Source organism: Osmerus mordax, chromosome 1, assembly GCF_038355195.1.
Source record: "Osmerus mordax isolate fOsmMor3 chromosome 1, fOsmMor3.pri, whole genome shotgun sequence".
Classification (NCBI taxonomy): Eukaryota; Metazoa; Chordata; class Actinopteri; order Osmeriformes; family Osmeridae; genus Osmerus; species Osmerus mordax.
In genome coordinates this window covers 1,253,448-1,272,466 of record NC_090050.1, presented here as the reverse complement: position 1 = coordinate 1,272,466, position 19,019 = coordinate 1,253,448, and the positions used below count along the sequence as shown (strand labels likewise).

At 46.8% G+C, this 19,019-nt stretch overlaps 1 protein-coding gene across 1 annotated transcript; it reads left to right on the top strand.

Moving 5' to 3' along the window:
* The first annotated feature begins 3,045 nt into the window (after positions 1-3,045).
* Positions 3,046-5,620, top strand: btg2 (B-cell translocation gene 2). Its single transcript, XM_067236093.1, has 2 exons — positions 3,046-3,454; positions 4,021-5,620. Exons 1-2 carry the CDS (start codon positions 3,307-3,309, stop codon positions 4,398-4,400), a joined length of 528 nt encoding a protein of 175 aa, XP_067092194.1. The 5' UTR covers positions 3,046-3,306; the 3' UTR covers positions 4,401-5,620.
* Positions 5,621-19,019: the final 13,399 nt, after the last annotated feature.

The following is a 19,019-nucleotide window of genomic DNA, read 5'->3' as shown; positions in this document are numbered from 1 at the left end:
GTGAGAGACAGTGTGTGTGTGTGTGAGCCTGTGAGCGTGTGTGTGTGTGTGTGTGCGTGTGAGAGACTGTGTGTGTGTGTGAGTCTGTGAGTGTGTGTGAGTGTGTGTTTCGGCCCGTGATGGTACCATATGTGTAAGAGCAGAGACAACCTGGGGGGATTACAGCGTAGGTTCACAGAGGGCCTGTGGGTGGCAGCACAGCGCTAGGGTCACGGATTACTCTGTCAGGACAGGAGGTTGCCCTATGGCAACACGATAGCAAAAAACACTGGGTTGACATATCTTGCTGCAGACGCCAGGCCAACATGCAGATGAACATTCATTTGAATCTTCACTGTCATGCAGTCAATGTGATGGTTTAACATCAAGTCAACTAAATACTAAATGACTGGGCTCTGAACCCGGAAAAAAGATTCCTCAGAATATAAATGATAAACCAGGAAACTGTATTCTAGGTCTACTTCCTGGTACCTCTGATGATGTCACTGACTAAACCCCCTTGTCTTTGTGTGACTTTAGTGCTGACTTTAGGATCAGAAAGTAAGTCATAAATGTCATCCAGGCAGTCACTAGTACAAACCCCAGTGTAGAGGTGACTGACAAAGCATGCAATCTAATGGTGGTTTTGTTGAAATTGGATTCACATTTGATAAGGGCTGGTGGTTACACTGTAAGTAGACGGCCAATGAGAGAATGAGTGTGTATATAGCTTGATGTGTCCACATCCCCTTGACTTTACTGTTGGTTGGAGGTGTTTGTCATGCCTGACTTGGGTGCTGGGGGTGAGGGGAGGGCTCGGGCCCTGTGTGACAGATGGTCGAGCAGTCCACAGAGACAAGGCTCAGGTCTCTCTCTCTCTCTCTCTCTCTCTCTCTCTCTCTCTCTCTCTCTCTATCTCATCGGTCCTCTGGCGAGCCTTACTCAGCTGAACCATGGTAACAGTGGCTGGGGACTGTTGAGCGTCTGTAGGCTGGTCGGCACATTTCCCTCCATGGCCTGCCCTGAACTGGGCCCTATACCGCAGTCAGACATCAGAGCACAGGCCACACACACACACATGGGTTTACACAACAACAAATCATTTATATTCATGATAGTATTCGTGGTTGAGATGCGTTCATGCTGAGTGAAAAAAGGGGAACATACAATACTTGGCCATGTACACACACAGAACTAATTAGGTTTTAGTGGTTTAGCCTTGTTTGTTATTGAGTCTAGTTTGCATCGCCCACAGTACTGTATCTCATGTGACGTGCTCTTGTTGTGTGTTAGCTCTTGTTGTGTTATATATTGACATGTTTAAGCACATAAGGGGAGGTTTTTCTAATGTCATCTTTGACCTGTAGCAGTTCAGCCCGGCTGCAAACAGAACTCCCACTGCAGTATCACACGCTCCACCACACACACTGGTGAACACACACACACACACACACATATGAGCAGTGTCACAGACTAATGACATCCTGAGATGGTTCGAGCTTGGGTGAGGTTAACTCACTGTAACTCCAGGGGAGTCTTCAGAGACTGTGAGGACTAAGAAAGGGCAAAAACTACAGATCATCACAAATAAATACACACAAAACATGCACCCCTTATTTTAGAATCTCTCAGGTTGCCATGGTGAAGGGTCTTGAAGCCCTCCATTACTGTGACAGTGACATCATCACGTCCAAATATAGCATAAGATTTAGGATCCGTGGGATTCGCGTCAATGGGCTTCTGCACAAGACATGTGATTGGAGGTAGCAGTACTTTCTTAAGTATTGATCTACGAATGGGACATAGAATGCTATTTAATCACACTAGACACCAGTCTGTGGATGTCAGGGGTCATGCTTAGTCAGCCTAGACAACAATCATAGGTGTTAAGGACACTGAAACACACTTTAGCCCAGAAACTTATTGCTCTTTCAGATGAACATGCATGCAAAGTCCAACATACTGGGGTTGTATGTATCTACAGCACATGGGCACACACACACCTCATCCCATCTCTCTCGCTCTCACTCTCTCTGTCACTCAAACACACACACACGCACATACATACAAACATACATAAATACATATATACATACATACAATGCACTTCTTGTTTCCGGAATTAATGTGAACAAGCAGTTGTGATATGAAGCAACATCGATTTCTCCCAAGAGCAAATACGGATTTGAAATAGCTCCCGTCAGGATCACCAAATTATTATATCTGTGAAAATGTACAACGATGTGAAGTTCCAAATTACAGTTTATAGAAACAATGTTCCACCCACAAGAGCAGTATTATTAAAATGTTTCTAATTTGAATCGAAACGAGGTAATCGCTGGAGAAATGCATGCGTTTTCTTTTGTACACGCCAGATGTCGCTATAGTGACAGCTGAATACTAAAACGTTTTGTTCCTGGCAAAGTTTCCTTCTCTCCTTTGTCTTGACTGGTTTCGATGTCTCCTTTCTAGCTACATATTTCGTATTAATGTCTTTGTTTTAGAGTCACGAGTTGCTTTCATTCCTTTATAATATCCCTTCACACTCATCATCAACTATGAAAATTAAAGGAAGGGAGCTTGCAGGGAGCGAAGCACACTACTAATTTTTCAAAGTGATGAATTTTTCGATGTGAATTTTTCGATGTGATGAAACAGAACTTCAGAAGTCGTCTTTGCTGGTGTGTTGGCATCTAAGTTGTTCTATTTACTTGGACATAAGGTTGAGGTAGTGTGCTGACCTACGCGTAATTGCTTGGAGTTTACGGTAAAAGCGCTATATGTGTATTGTTGTTAGACTGTCGTCACGAATACCTCGACAAGTTTGACGTCAATGTCTATATTTGGTAGAGAACGGAACCCTATTTGCATCTAACCCCCACTACGCGACAGGAATGTTTTCCACTTTCTGAACCAATCACACTTCGAGAGTATCACTAAGGGGGTGTGTTTAGAGTTTCATTGGTCCAGAGAGCCAGTCAATCAAAGAGGCTGTGAAGTGACGTCAGCCAGTTTCAGTCTTTGCATAAAAGAAAGCTACAAACTGTTTTTCACAACACTGTGTGGGGACCAAGGATCAAACAGCAGCGCTCCTACTCCGACTCATCTAGCTCTTACTTAGGATAAAGAATGCCCTTTGTTGCGTTGATTGGAGCCAACTAGTTGCGTTAAGTAAACAAACATACAGACTTTGAGAATTCATCCGAATCCGAAAACCATTTTTTTCTCGTGCCAATCGAGGCCCGTTAGCTTCCAAATCAACCACGGTTTCGCTTGTTTCACTCAGCGGTCGATCAAACTGCCTCCCGGAGCGGCTTGAATCATTTTATGAACCAAGGATACCCGACTAATTCTGAAATGGGCCCAGAAGTAACGGCGGCGGCGACCTTTGTATCCCGGCTGCTGAGAACAAGAGGCTTCCTTAGCGAACACCAGCTACAGGTTTTCAGGGATTGTCTGCAGCAGTCATTATCAGGTAAAAAACGATTCGTTCTCTATTTACTCGACGTTTTTAATTATATTGGTATGTCATGTAGTGATAGTCGATACTAATTTGAAAAAGTCTACCCCAAATTTGAACGTTATATTGTGTTTTAACCTACGTTAGCAGGGAGCTAGCTCTGGCTAGCTAGATGCGGGCCTTTGCTTTGTCTGATCAACAGACAACACTGCCCCTGACAAACGGAATGCTATCTAGCTGACTAGGTTATTAGGTTGCTCTCATCGCGAATCGTGTAATAATAATCATTATTGTTGGAGGGAACCCCCTTCCCCAATCGATAATTTTGCAAACGTTAGCTTGCCAGTTTAAGTAGATTCGCTCGTTAAATTGCTGTACCGAGCTGATTATCACTTAGCTGGGGGGAGGGGGGTTGCACAGCTGTTAGACATCGCTACTCCATTCTGCTAAGCAGCAGGGGTATGTCCTAGCTTTATCACTTCTCTGATTCAGTATGGATCCTGCTGTGTAGTTAAGGAAAATACAGCTTGCCGCTCGGAACTACTTGAGCTAATTCTAAACTGTCCTTTGTTTTTCTCCAGAGCACTACCAGCAGCACTGGTTCCCCGACAAGCCCCAGAAGGGCTCTGGCTACCGCTGCATCAGAATTAACCACGAAATGGACCCCATCATTGGCCGGGCTGCGGGTCGCATCGGACTAACGAGCGACGAGCTGTTTTCGCTTTTGCCCCGGGAACTCACCATGTGGGTCGACCCGTACGAGGTGTCTTACCGCATCGGCGAGGACGGCTCCACCTGTGTCCTGTACGAAGCCGAAGTCCCCTCTACCCCCAGCCCCGCAGCCTCCGCCGTAAACAAGACTGCCTCGCCGTACGAATCCCAGCTGACCTGCAAGAAAAGCTTCCTGATGGGCGGCCGCACCAGCCCTCCGAAAAACTACCTGATGACCGTGTCGAGCTAGTGGGGAGCGGGCTAGCAACGGGACGGGACAACCACAACAGGCACTGCCAGCTCATGTGAAGGCCGTTGACCACCAGAGATTTTTTTTCATCCTCGACATTTCCCCCCGATTTTTTTAAACATTAAATTATCTGCCATTACTTAAATTGATTTGAAATATTCATATAAAAAAAAGCACTGGGTAATTTTTAGGCAGGTTTCTTTGGGTTAAGCAGCGACTTTATGAATTTGTTGACTACCAGCCTACAGGTTTGCTTTGCACTAGGACTCTTGTTATGCTTGTCTGTCCTGTGACCATCTTTGCACACTAAACCACAAGCCTGGGCTGTACTTAAGTTTAGAAAAAACAACTCTGGGATCCAGTTTTAGTTTTCTAGTGCAATAGTATTGACATTTCACTCAATCACTTCTCACGAATGTAAAGGGGGGGGGTGGGTGGGGGGTGTGGTTCGTTCAGGTACCTACATTTTAAGGTGATTTTCTGTGACAATGAAGCTGTTGTGTATTTTACTGCACTGCTGGTTTGCAACGGGACCACTCAAAAATCAAAGACTACAAATGACAAAATGTCCGCCATACCAGTGTAAACTGCCTCCCATGTTGTACTGCCTTAAAGCGACAACGACGTGTAACCAACCCCCTTTTATTGTTGGAATCTACCTGCCAAACTCTTTCTTGTCTTAATGATCCTGTTGTGCAATAGTCAGAGTATTCAGAGAAACTGAAGTTTGGCTAAATCTCTCGACAACCAGTGGAACAAAAAGCTCTTGGATCCTAATAGAAAGGTGTGTATTTTTATAGCTTTACCGTGTCACCATAACGTGGGGCTTATACCTCCTGCAAAAGTTTATTGGAGACCGGTAGCTTAGTGCTGGGTCTCTGGCCAGTGTTCCCCCCCCCCCCCCCCCCTGCCAGGTCTCCTGCCTCTGAAGAAGCTGTGAGGTGGTCGGTCGGCGTTACGTTGGCGCCCCTGTCACTGCCAGGTTGTGTTGGGTGCCCTGTCCCTGTTGTAGCACCCCCTCTCCCCCCTGGGCTGTTGAGCAGCCCCCCCCCCCCATCGTTTACTGTTTTAGACAGGTGTTCAAAAACATGTAGAGTTTGTAAGCTATTTCAAGCACAGTATGCATTTAATGTAAATTTTTTTAAATGGATTTGTGCATATATAGATACTTGTACAGTTTTTTTGTCAGTTTATTACAATAAACCTTTATGAAATGAGAACAGCGTTTTTGATCGGTTTCTCAATGTGGTGGCTGCTGTTCCTGTAGTACTTGGATGTAGACATGGAAATGACTTAAGCTTACAACCGCCAGTACTGTATCCGGAATGGAAGAGGGAGGCAATTGTCACCACGGCAATGACAGTAAACGTATCGTAAACTAAAATCAAGATGCACCCAACCGTCAACCACCAGTAAGTCTAAGCTCTTTGTATTACACTTTTACTTCTCACTCATTCAATTTGATTTTCTCTTCATGGTTTTGCTCAAGCTCAGGCCCATGACTGGGCTTGTCTGGCCTTCAGCGCTGGCGTTGCTTATCAGTGCTGACAGGCAGGTCTGGGCATGTTCTCAAATCACTCACAGGTGGAGGGTGGGGCTCTGTTTTCGCCTCGGAGAATTCACTTAACACTGTTGGGATCCAACTGCAGCAGTCAGCTGAAGCGGCATCGCTCACTGAATGCAGGGTCAAGCTCCAGAGCTGGGTGTGTTGGCTTGGCGTTGATCAAGTGGCTGCTATCAGGAGGATTGACAGGTGGAAACCAGACTTGTAAGGGACAAACATCCAAAATAGTCTGCTGTGGGAAGTCAACAGCCAAGCTTCAGTGTAAGCCATTACAGCTGCCGGCAGAGCCACCATTTTGTAAATGTGTGTTTGGTCGTCCACAGTGCGCCTGAGCTCCCACGAGTATCTTGGAGTTATATTTCCTCATCCATTCTCTGGCCAGCTCACACTACAATACCTGACCTCCATTCTCGGTATCCACTTAATCCCTGCATTTGTCGTCCGACTCATTCAGAGGAGGAATCGAGCTGACCTGAAAAGTCAAACCAAATCAAGCAAACCAAACATCCATCAACAACAGGCCTTATGCAACTCAAGAAAATGTTTAGCACGCAACAAACGGAGATGAAAATGTTCCGCTGTTGCTTGGTAATGCTCGATAGCTCAGCAGGAGTTGTGTTCATATAACATTGTGACTCATACAGTTTATAGAGAGGACCAGGAAATATGCAAAGCATTTGACTGTACCACACAAGTACACACATGCAGATGGCAAAGACCCCTGTTGGTGTGACTGTGCTTCCGTGCCCACGTACACATGACTCAAACACAAGAACACAGCTAGCAGTAGGCCAACCCCCCCGAATCTCTTACACTCCCCTCATATCCAGACCCAGATAGTGGCCACAATCAAACACAGCCCTCCCAAAATGCTAGATAAGGCGGGCAATATGTGCTTTTCTACCCCGACCCCATTACCCCTGGGATCCCCCCCCCCCCCAGTTTCAGCCTTGTTTTGACCCAGGAGAGAGGAGAGGGGCGCCCGAAAGCCCTTGCAGCACACGACGGAGTAACAATTGGCACGGCTTCCCTCTGTCCTTTCAGGAGCCGGGGGCATCTGGTGTTTGTGAAAAGACTGGGAGGGGGAGGGGGGGTGAGACGGGGGCAGGGATAATAAAAAAAATAAAACAGAAGTATGCCTCGCTGGCCCGTCTCTCCCTCCCTCCTCCCTCGTCTCCCCTCTCTCTCACCATCTGTCTCTGCTCCCTCGTTCCACGGCCCTCTGGCACTAAGCAGGCAGCAGAAGCTCCTCTTTCAGCCTGGTGACCCCCCTCCCCTGTCATCCTCTTCTTAGAGGAAACAAGTAACAGGCTAACTTTTTTACAGCAACAAGTGCCTGGAGTGGAAAACTGGCGCTGGTGTGATGTGTGTGTGTGTTAAATGTGTGAGAGAGAAGGGTTTTATAGAGACAACAGTGGAAATGGAAGCGATATCTAAAATCTGCCAAATGAGGCCTTGATACACGGTGTGTGTGTGTGCTACTGTGGAACCCTCCACCTGTGTGTGTGTGTGTGATGCTGGTCCCACTTGTGTTTTGTTATCCAGGCAGTGGATGTACTGTAAGACATCCAACCACACTTTGGAAAGCCCTTAAGCTCATAAGATCTAAGTATCAACAGAGAAAAACATTTCTGTGTATTTATCTGTCCTTTGTAGCTGAACAACCAGTTTTAATACAAGTTCTAAGGGCTGTGTGTATTCGTGAATTGTTTTCTTTGGGCTTTGAGTATGTTTGAGTGTGTCAGTGTATGTGTGTGTTGTTGCAGACAGGACATGCAGGAGAGGAATAGACAGGATTTGGGGGTGGCCATCATATAATCAAAAAGGTGGTGTGAAGAGGAATATAAGTGGAGAAGTCTGTAAACAAGGACTGTGTGTTAACAGAGCGGTTTAATGTGTGTGTGTTTGTTGTGTGTGTTTGTGTGTTGTGTGTGTGTGTGTTGTGTATGTGTGTGTATGGTGTATGTGTGTGTGTGTGTTGAGTGTGCTCACAGTCAAACACAGCAAGACTAAAAAGATGAAGATGGTGTGAAGCGAGTGCCTGAAGTGAGTTTGGGGTCTTACATCAGGGTGTTTGGACTGTTTTAAGAGCAGGGGACGGGGTCCAAGACACGGTGAGGGGGGTCTTGAAGTGTTCAGAACTGCACACACACGCACACACACACACACACACACACACACACACTAGCACACTTACCTCTCATGACGTAGGCCACAAGAAAGGAGACAGAGACACATGCAGAAGCGCACACACACCCTACATAGATCATTGTTTTGCAGGCTTAGGTCATGTCCTGGCACACATAAGCCTTTTATTGTTGCTCATTCTTGCTCTCTGTGTGTTTCAGCGTGTGCTTGTGTGTGCGTCAACTAACCATGGTTTGCAAAGTCCACAAACAGCCACTCCCTCACAGGAGTTCACAGGCAAATGTTCAAAACCTAAAGATAAGAATACAATGCAATACAATGACCAACTCAACCATATCAAGCAGAGGAGATATGGTGTTGTTTGTACCAAAGTGCTTTTTTTTAATTACCATTACATAAAGGATGTCATGAAATATTGCCACCAGCATTGTACACACTTTTTTCATTGTGCTCAAAGAGTCAGGCAACCACAGTATGTCTCCTCAATCTTTCACTTTCTGGCTGAATCCTAAAGTCAGTCTCTTTCTTTCTTTGGCCTGCTCAATCTCTTCTGTCCTCCATTTTAAAGACAGTACCTTTCACTGAGAACATTTGGTTGCTCTTGTCATTATCACAGTTTCGGGTGAATCGTACAAGAAAAAGACTTTGAAATTCCTTCTTCTTCTTCTTCGGTTGAGCTAGCTGACGTTTGTGTGCGGTTAGGTTGAGTCCAGCCTAACCCTCAAGGCTCCTTCTGAATAGCTGCTGTTGCTCACTCCGTCGGTTGCTACAGAGACACACAGGCTGGTTGTTAGTGTGGAAGTCAGAGGGAGTGTGGGGCCGAACATTCCCCAGACTAAATAGATACAGGATCCACTTAGCATGGTGGTCGGTAAGAGGTGTCTGGCGAAGAGTGTCTGTCAGTGTGTGTGTTGTATGTGTGCGTGTGTGCACAGTCTCAGACCTCAGGCTCAGACAGATAAGGCAGATCTTCTAAGCTGCAGCAATGATAGGAGAAGCTATACAACAATGGCGTTCATCATCAGTCTCAGGTGAAGGTATACAGGCGATCTGTACTTGGTCAGATACCGGGCCGGTTCTAAGGGGTAGGCACAACCAAAATGAAGGGAAAAAATCAGATTTTGTTTCCTTCGTTTAGTTTTTTTTCCACAGCATTATGTCTATTTCGGCTCAGCCAATCATAAAAAATGTCTTGTTAAAAATAGTACTTTTTACTAAATGCTGATTGGTTAGTTGGGTGGTATACAAGTCGAGGACAGCAGCGAGAGAGGTGCGCCGGGAAGTTTCTGAACAGTTGGCCGCCTCTTGTCCCATCTGAGTTTGAGTCTTTGAGCGAAACAAAGAAAAAATAGTTATTGCATTTTACATTTTTAGTTTTTTAATTAATTTGCATTCCTACATTAGTTTTTAATTTTGTTTATTTTGTTGGGGAGAGGAGGCGGTTAGTGTTGTTGGATTGTAGGCGTCACATCACATCTGGCTATTGCACACAGCTGCAGCAGCACTCAGGTTGATTCGTGTTCCGAAGCCTAAAAGTAGTAGCACCAGCGAGTCTAGCGATACTGGTTGTGGTATTTCGAGTCCGGGGGCACTCTCACCGGGGTCGCACTCGCAGGCGGCTAAGCAGGCGCCTTGCCCCAGCCCAGTTATCCCCTATGCCGCTGCCAGCTCGGACACAGCTCCAGGGTCGCAACCATGCCGCCCCAGTTCAAACACTTCATGTTCCGCTATCACCATGGCGCAAACCGCTCAGAACGAAAGGGCTGGCAGACTAACCATACAAAGATAAATTTAATTGTACCGACTGTACTGAGTTTCTCTCAGATTGCACCAACTTGAAGCTTTAAACTGCTAAAATGTAAAAAAAAAAAAAGGTTTCATTTCCCCCCCTACTAAAGTGAGCTAGAACCGGGTCTGTCAGCCCAGGATCCTAGCTGGCCAGCAGAGAGGGGAGGACAAGCAGCTCCTGCAGGATCCTAGCTGGCCAGGAGAAAGGGGAGGACAAGCAGCTCCTGCAGGATCCTAGCTGGCCAGCAGAGAGGGGAGGACTAGCAGCTCCTGGTGGGCGACTGTGAAGAGGAAGCGACTGTAGGAGAGCAGAAATGAATCTTTGGTCTTTGTCTTTTTCCTAGTCAGTCCTTCGTACAGAAAGACAGTTGGACCCTAGTCACCCTGAACCAAACCACAGAGAGTCTCTCACTTACAGTTGAATTCAGTGATGTTAGTCAGTGCACAATTACTTATGACCTGTACATGTTTAGGCCCATTCAGTGAACAGCCTTAGTCCCAGCTCTAGCATGCTAATGTATTCCTTGTCCTCACCTCCCCCCACCTCATTCCCAGCCAGGCTGCAGGGTGGGATGTTGAAACAGACCATTGAAAACTCGGTAGGTGACCTCTGACCTCTAGGCAGCTGCTGGGTCGCATCAGAGTCGTGAGAGACGTGTCTGCCTGCTGATTGGAGGACAGGAGGGCAGCAGTAACCAGGCAGGTCTCCTCCCCTGGCTGTCCTTAATCTCTCTATTTCTCTCTCTCTTTCTCAGCCTCTCCCTCTTTCTCCCTCTCACCCTCTCTTTTTCTCAGAAACTCATTAAGTTTATTGCTACAACAACTTGTATTTCTGGTTATTTGGGAGGCTGGCTGTTCTGACGGGCCCTTTTACGAGCTGAGAGAGTGAGACAAAAAGCACCTCTGACTAAAAAAGTTCAGATGAAATTGGTGACTGTCCCTTTCCCTCAACAAAAAACTCTCAAAATCAACAGGTTTTGGCCACCTGTGGTTAAGGTGCGGAGGAACCCCCCCCCCACACACACACACCTTATGAGCCACTGCAACACAGGCCTCTTAGACACACTCGTCTTCCCTAGCCGGGGGAAAAGGGGGGTCTTGTTTTTTCACCTACGTCATCAAGATCAAGCAAAATTGATAGGAGGAGGTGTTTTTCCTTTTCTCTCTGGCTGTCAGCCTGTCCTCGCCCTCTCTTGTCTCTCATTCCTGGCAGTGTGCTGCCCTTCCCTTCCCTGCCCTGAGGGGACCACAGTGTTGTCTCAGGGTTTAGGCTGCACCTCCCCAATCCTCCAGCCAGACAACACCAGCTTCTCTCAAACGCAATCCTCTCAGATTACATGCACACACACATGCACACACACATGCACACACACATGCACACACACACACACACAACCATAGCTCTGGGTGGTTTGGGCATTGTTTGGCCATCCTGCTACATTTACTGGTTTAGAATTGGAGGAGGGGGGCGGCGCAGTTAGTCAGGTCTGTGGGACCAGATAGGGCCGGACAGACAGACAGACAGGGGAGACAGACAGACAGACAGACAGGGGAGACAGACAGACAGACAGGGGAGACAGACAGACAGACAGGGGAGACAGACAGACAGGGGAGACAGACAGGGGAGACAGACAGACAAACAGGGGAGACAGACAGACAGGGGAGACAGACAGTCAGGGGAGACAGACAGACAGGGGAGACAGACAGACAGACAGGGGAGACAGACAGACAGACATGAGAGACAGACAGACAGGGGAGACAGACAGACAGACAGGGGAGACAGACAGTCAGGGGAGACAGACAGACAGGGGAGACAGACAGACAGACAGACAGACAGGGGAGACAGACAGACAGACAGGGGAGACAGACAGGCAGGCAGACAGACAGGGGAGACAGACAGACAGACAAACAGACAGACAGGGGAGACTGACAGACAGACAGGGGAGACAGACAGACAGGGGAGACAGGCAGGCAGGCAGACAGACAGGGGAGACAGACAGACAGACAGACAGACAGACAAACAGACAGACAGACAGACAGACAGGGGAGACAGACAGACAGACAGGGGAGACAGACAGACAGGGGAGACAGACAGGCAGGCAGACAGACAGGGGAGACAGACAGACAGACAGGGGAGACAGACAGACAAACAGACAGACAGACAGGGGAGACAGACAGACAGACAGACAGACAAACAGACAGACAGACAGGCAGGCAGGCAGGGCAGGGCAGGAGGATGGGTCAGATTTCCCCCTGTGAGTCCACCATTTGGCTAATCCCCCCCGTCCCCCCCGTCTCTGGGCCTGCCATTTAGGATTACCTCAGAGGGAGTTGTGTGTATGTCTGTGTGGGGGGGTGTAAGTGGTTTGGCGCCCCACAATGGCTTCATTTCAACGTCATTATTTAAAAAAGGGAGATGAAGACCATCTGAGCTGCTGTTATTGTTGTGGTTCTGGGTGAGGTCTCTTCAGGACAGTCAAGCGGTGTGCACGTTGTGCACGTTTTGTTCACTGGGTTTACATCTGGTTTAATCAAAACACAACAGGTGTGACCACTTCAGGTGTGTGTCCGCTTGCGTTTTTTGTTGAAACCTCCTCACGCCCTCTACATCATTTCCTGTTTCTGAGTGAAACGACTTTCTGCATCGACCAAAAATAAGTTGGTAGAGAGATGGTGGAGGGGAAAACACTCGCTCTTTCACTTCCTTACTCTGAACTCTGAATCTCCCTAAATCTCTCACAGTGATAAAAGGGCCACATTGTCCAACAACAGACCTTCCTTTTATGTTCTTTGGTAAAATGTGGCCTTAGATTTGTGGTGGCTGTTGAAACTTGTGGTTACAACAGTTACTGTTAGATGATTGAACCCCTAGTCCTCAAGAACACTTAGTAAGACTCAATGAGAACCATAACAAAATGTAACTTGGCAAAAACTTGAATATCCCAAAATATTATTTGATTACTTTTGAGTCTTTGATTATTTTTAATCATCGGAGTCCTTGTTTGTCTGCAGGTATGTGTGATTCTCCTGCCAGTTACAACATGTCCTTGGAGTTTTGGGGGGTTTCTTCAGAGGCATTTGAAGAGAACAATGAACATCACACTGTGCCTCCCTAGAGATTCAGGTCACAGACTATGAGCAAGGGACAATGTGAGGTAAACAAAGTAATAAACACACACACCTGAAGGCCTCATTGCGAGCAGTGTATTGGAGAGAAGACAGTATTTCAAGTCCCTATTCTAGTTAATCAGAACCATTAGTCTGGGAGCAGCAGTTTATCAACAGAGAGAAATAGGCTAATCTGCATGTGTATAAAGTACAGGAGATAGTCAATGGTCAGAGGTGACGAGCTCTAACAGTGTGTCAGTGGTTGGTCAAGGAAGGATCTGTATTTCATCAGACTCAGAGCAACATCATCATCACACAGCAGCCATCTTCAGAGGCACAGAGGCAGGATGTTTGTGGCTGAGATTCTCTCCTCTCCATCTCTCTCTCTCGTTCTCTTTATCTCTTGCTCTCTCTCTCTATTTCTCTCACACTCCGTCTCCCTCCCCATCTCTCTTCCACAAAGGTGTTTTGTAAGTGCTGCCCCGAGAAATATATGCTGGTTTCCCTCCCAAGATGGCTTCTTCTTTACCGCTCACAGTTTCTAGGTGAAACAGATCTGTGTTCTCTTGTTTCACCCACATCAGCGCTCTCTTCTCTTGGTGAAAATGACAGTTGTGTCAAGCACAAAGAGACTAATCTTTCCAGGGGGAGCCCCTATAGAGCAGAAGTTGTGGGCTGTTTACTGTCAAACACAGACACATCTGACTGCGTTGCTCAGGAGAATTCTCTGTTTCTCTTTCTCATTGCTTTCTCCAACCTTCCCCCTCATTTCCAGAGCTCAGCACCACCCACATGTTAGGATTGTTTTGGATAGAAACATTCAGTCAACCCCCTGGTTGAGATTCTAAGATTATTTTGATATATTCTTTGTGTTTTGTCTTTTTAATGAAAGAGGTTAGCTTGTTTGGCCATTGTATATGTTTGGTATGTTTAAAACCCAATATTTCACAAATCCTTTGAGAACTTTTGTTTCCATGTACTGACAGACATGCAACATGTAGTTTACATGTAGTTTCTGACTCCACACTGTCCCCTTATGATCAAATAACCGCTACACCTTACAAAGCATTTGTAGTTGATTTACAAAGTCACTTGGTGAATGAAGTCTTGTCACAAAGATTTTCACCCAAATAACTACCTGTGGCTTTAAAGTCAGGCCCTCTCCTCAAACTAGGGCACTGGACAAACAACAATAAACTCCAATGACCACAGAATTGGCCGTGGTCAAGGTGCAAAGGTGACAGTTTTGAAGGAGGGGTGAATTTTATGGTCTATGTGAGTCTTTTAGCAGCTGTTGGCTAAATATCTGTACCTCCTCTCTGTCCTGTTTCCTTCCCCCCACCCCCCCACCCCCTTGCCTCACAAAGCCTGGATTGTTCCCTGTGGATGCCGTGAACCCTATCCTGGGGCAGCTGTCCGAACAAACACACACACACACACACACACTTGTATGTAAAAAAGAGTTCCCCCGCACTTCCATTCATTCACAAAGTGCTTCTCTGGCTGCGCAGACAGAGTGTGTGTCTGAGTGTTTGTGTCTTGGGAGGGGGGCAGTCATGTGGTCAGACATTAAAGAGACACCCCTCTCACACCCCATTCTGCTCCCACCCTGCCTCAACACTACCCCCACCACCGCCACCTACCCCTTCCTTCCCTCCTCCAGTCTCCCCCCAAACGATCCTCCCCCTTCTCTGAACCCCCAAACAACCACCACATGGCAGCTCTCACCCCCCACCAGCCAAACACTCCCCAGCTGTGGTTAACCCTTTACTGGCACACACACAGACACACACACTACTGGCAATCACACACACACAAATGCAGAAACACTGTCACTTTACTGACACAGTACAAAACAGTGTGTGTTTGGCACACATCAAAACAGTGTGTGTTTTGCTTTCTTGTGGGTCTGGGTTTTCCATCACATCGACAAGGGGTGGGGGAAGGAGAGAGGAGGGGTGGGGGAGGGAGGAGGGGTGGGGGAGGGAAGGAAGGAGAGAAGAGGGGTGGGGGAGGGAGGAGGGGTGGGGGAGGGAAGGAGCGAAGAGGGGTGGGGGAGGGAGGAAGTGGCAAGGCACGACTGTTGATAGCAGGAACAGGAAGCAGCCGCCAGACTGAGATGAAAACAAAACAAAGGCTGAGAAAAAAAACCATTAGAATCTTAGACACTCAATCTCCCCATCCATTCTCTCATAAAGTGGTTGTTTGCCCTGCTACATTCACTTACTGGGTCAACCCAAAGAACATCCCGTTCAACGTTGACAAACAGCTAGTTGTGAGTAGTTCTACAGCTTGTGAACATGCTCTGTGTGTCCTCAAATACAGCCTTGACCGCAGTCAAGCAGCCCTGGGACACTGCAACTCCCTGGACACTGATCAAGTTGGTCTGATTCTAACACACATTCCTCAGCTCTTTCTGCGTTTTGGACTAGGAAGGAAGGGAGGAACTAAATTGAATGTTCTGACAAATGAAAAACCCTGAGCGCTTGTTGAAAAAATTAATAACGGTCCCTTTCCCTGGACTGGACTAGGCCTAAACTTTGTTAACTTCACCAGCTGTTCCAGGCTGCCCACTGATAAGGCTGATAAGAGCCTGTGTGTGCTAGCTTGTCTGCCTGTGTGTGCATGTGGGTGGGTACGTGCGTAAAGTAAGGAAGGCCTTGCTTAACCCTCTGGCAAACAATAATAAACCCACACACCGAAGATAGGCTGCTGGTCAACATGCTAACCCTCAGTAGCGGTAGTGTTGGGGGTTAACTCTCACTAGCGGTAGTGTTGGGGGTGTGTGTGTGCCCCACCCACCCTCATCCCCACCCCGGTGTGTTCATCAGCTTAGCAGGTCAGAGTGACATGATCAAGAACTTTGGATGGTGTAACACACACACACACACTCTCACACACACACACACACACACTGACACACACACACCCTGTACACACACTGACACCGTACACACACACACACTCACACTGACACACACTCACACACACACTCAAACACACACACACCCTGCACATGCAAATATATGTACACACACACACACACACACACACAAACACACACGTCTACCTCTGTCAGTACTTTAACACAGGCTTCATGTTCTAGATAGACATCAGGGAGACAGGTTTCAACATGAGCACCAGAGCCAAGGCTTAGCATCAGCAAACAAGCCAGAAACCAGGTTCATACTCGGCCCTGCTACATACTTATCTATTGTGTTTGTAAGTGTGAGTGGCTGTGTGTGTGTACAGATAAAACATATGTATTTTTGTGTTATATTTTACTTTATTTATTTACTCATTTGTCTGGTATTGTTCTGTTGCCCTGTGTTGTGCACCAGTCCAATTTCACCCAGGGATCAATATTATTTTATATGAAACTGCATGTGTTTAATATTATCTGATATAGAACTGCATGTGTTCAATATGATCTGATCTAGAACTGCATGTGTTTAATATGATCTGATATAGAACTGCATGTGTTTACGTAATATGATCTGATATAGAACTGCATGTGTTTAATATGATCTGATATGGAACTGCATGTGTTTACTGTAATACGATCTCATATGGAACTGCATGTGTTTAATATGCATGTGTGTGATACTGCACCTACCGCGAGAGAACAACAACTGTACAATGGTACACATTAGAGTAGAGTAGGGTACAGTAGAGCACAGTAGAGTAGGGTACAGTAGAGTAGAATAGAGTGTATCCTAATTGCTGCACAGGGAGGTTGTGAGGTGGTTGGTCGAATCATCAGAAGGTTGTGTTGTTACGCTTCAACTAAAAACTACAGAGTCCCCTGAGAAATTAACCAAATGGGGGGAGGGGGGTGTTCTATTACAGTAGAAGATACTGTTCCCCTGTGGTTAGCAACATATGAACAAAAACTGAAAAAAGAAACTACAATGGCACGGCTCATATGGCCTCAGGTTTGGCTGGCTGGCTCTGGATGTGTGTTCATTTCTCCTCCTCAGACAGAAGCAGGAAACTCCTGTCCATCCAGAACACGCGTGTTGATAAACATAAAAGGGAGAGAGAGCAACCTTCTGGGAAGTCCTTAGAAAAGACAGGAAACCAAGAAGTGACAATGGCCCAAACCTTGCCACTGTTTCGTCTCTCTCGCTCTTTCCCTCTCCTCTTTTTGTGTTTCTCACTCTTGCCTCATCCTTGACTTCTCTCCTAAAATATATTTTCATTTATTGAGCATTTTCTTCTCTGTCTCTTACTAACGTCACACCTCATATCCTTTCCTTTTTAGATTTTCTCCATTATTTCACCTCTCTTCTAACACACTATCGAACATTCCCTCCTCCCCTTCTCTCTCTCTCCATCGTCTTTCTCTCTCCTTCTCCCCTTGTCTCTCTCCCTCTTCTTTTTCATTCTCCCTCTCCCTCATCTCTTTCATTCTCTCTCCTCCTCACTGCAGCTGTTTGGTTCCCAGTGGCAATGATGTCACAGCCGCTCAACCAATCAGGCTCTGTTGCCAAGGTAGAACAGACGCCACAAAGGGGAAGTGGTGAAGAGGGGAGGGCTGTGAGAGGCGAGGAGGAGAGAGGAGGGCTTTCAGGCTTTGGTGTGTGATCTGCGTCGGTGGAAACTGGTTGATATAAACAGAGGTTTATGTACCCCTCCCCCCACCACACACACAACTCTGATCTGTGCTCAGCTTAGTGTCTGACTGGGTAGAGTCAGGGGTGGGGAGGCTGGTCCCGGAACAGGGGGTGTTCGTCGGTGTCGATGGTGCTGGGTATCATCCAGACCACCGTACCTCCGCCAGGCATCCACACCCTCCCTCACCCCCACCTGGAACGTCTTCCAGAGCCTTGCTTATCAACTACTCACAGCTTCTGATTAGGTTCATGGTGCTCTTTACTGGAACAAAAGCTCTCGTCAAATAGAGCAAAGGCAAGATTTCCTTCCCAAGCAGTGGAATCACTGCATATATGTATCCCTGTTGGAGAGAGACTAAATCTGTCCTTTACAATCTGTCAAATGGTTCATTCCTTATACATGATTCATTTCCTCATCAAAGACTAGGCCTTTGACGTGACAAAGAACATACTTGACTTGGCTGCAGTGCGTTTAGGCAGCTAGCTAGCGTAAAAGCACCACAATAACAAGCGTCCACAATGCAGGCCCTGGTGGAAGAGGCTGAGCTGGGTTGGAATGTGGAGTTCCCGGGGAGGAGAGGAAGGGAGAGGGGGAGAGAGGGGCTGTGCTCTGCCATCTGCCCCTGCTTCTTTGTGAGTGCGAGGTGGGGAGGGTGAGGATGGGTGAGGGGCACAACAAGTGGCAACTCTCAAAACAAATGATCTGGAGGTGGAGACGGCCTCCATTCAACATGTCACTCCCTGTTTTGTCTTCTCTCTCAAGAGTTTAATCCTAGTTTTTTCCCCACCTCTTTGTTGGCAGTTTTGTTGAACTACTAAGTTGTACGAATGAGAGAATTTTCATGAAAAATCATTTTGGAATGATAAACATATATGAATGGACTCGCAGGCACTTCTGCTAAGGGTAATTTACTCTACGTGTTGGATTTGGCCTGACCAAAAAGTATTTTCAATGTGTGGTTAAGTGCACCCATTTATCTGCCAACTTTATATGTCTTTCGGTCCTTGACATGCTTCTTTCCATCCAGAATGTCATGACATTTGAGTTAACCTTTGGTTAAATGCAAACACATGGCAGCCAGCTCTCGGCGATTGCCTTTAAATGCCTGAATTATAATCTTTGGGAACTTTCCAGTACAGCAACTGTCAGCTATGTCCTAGAGCGAGCATCCACTAAACCAACTGTGGCCTTCTCAAAACATGAGCACTGGGAAGTAACTTTGTAGGTGTGATGTGCCCCTTGTTGTGAAGCATAGGTACTGCAGACGATCAAAACAGGCTTCATTTTGTAAAAAATAACGTTTTCTTTTTTTGGCGGTAGACTGCCATCTAGTGTAGAAATTTGGCGGAAAGGTTTAAACTCACATTTCACCCCCCCAAAAAACACACAGAACT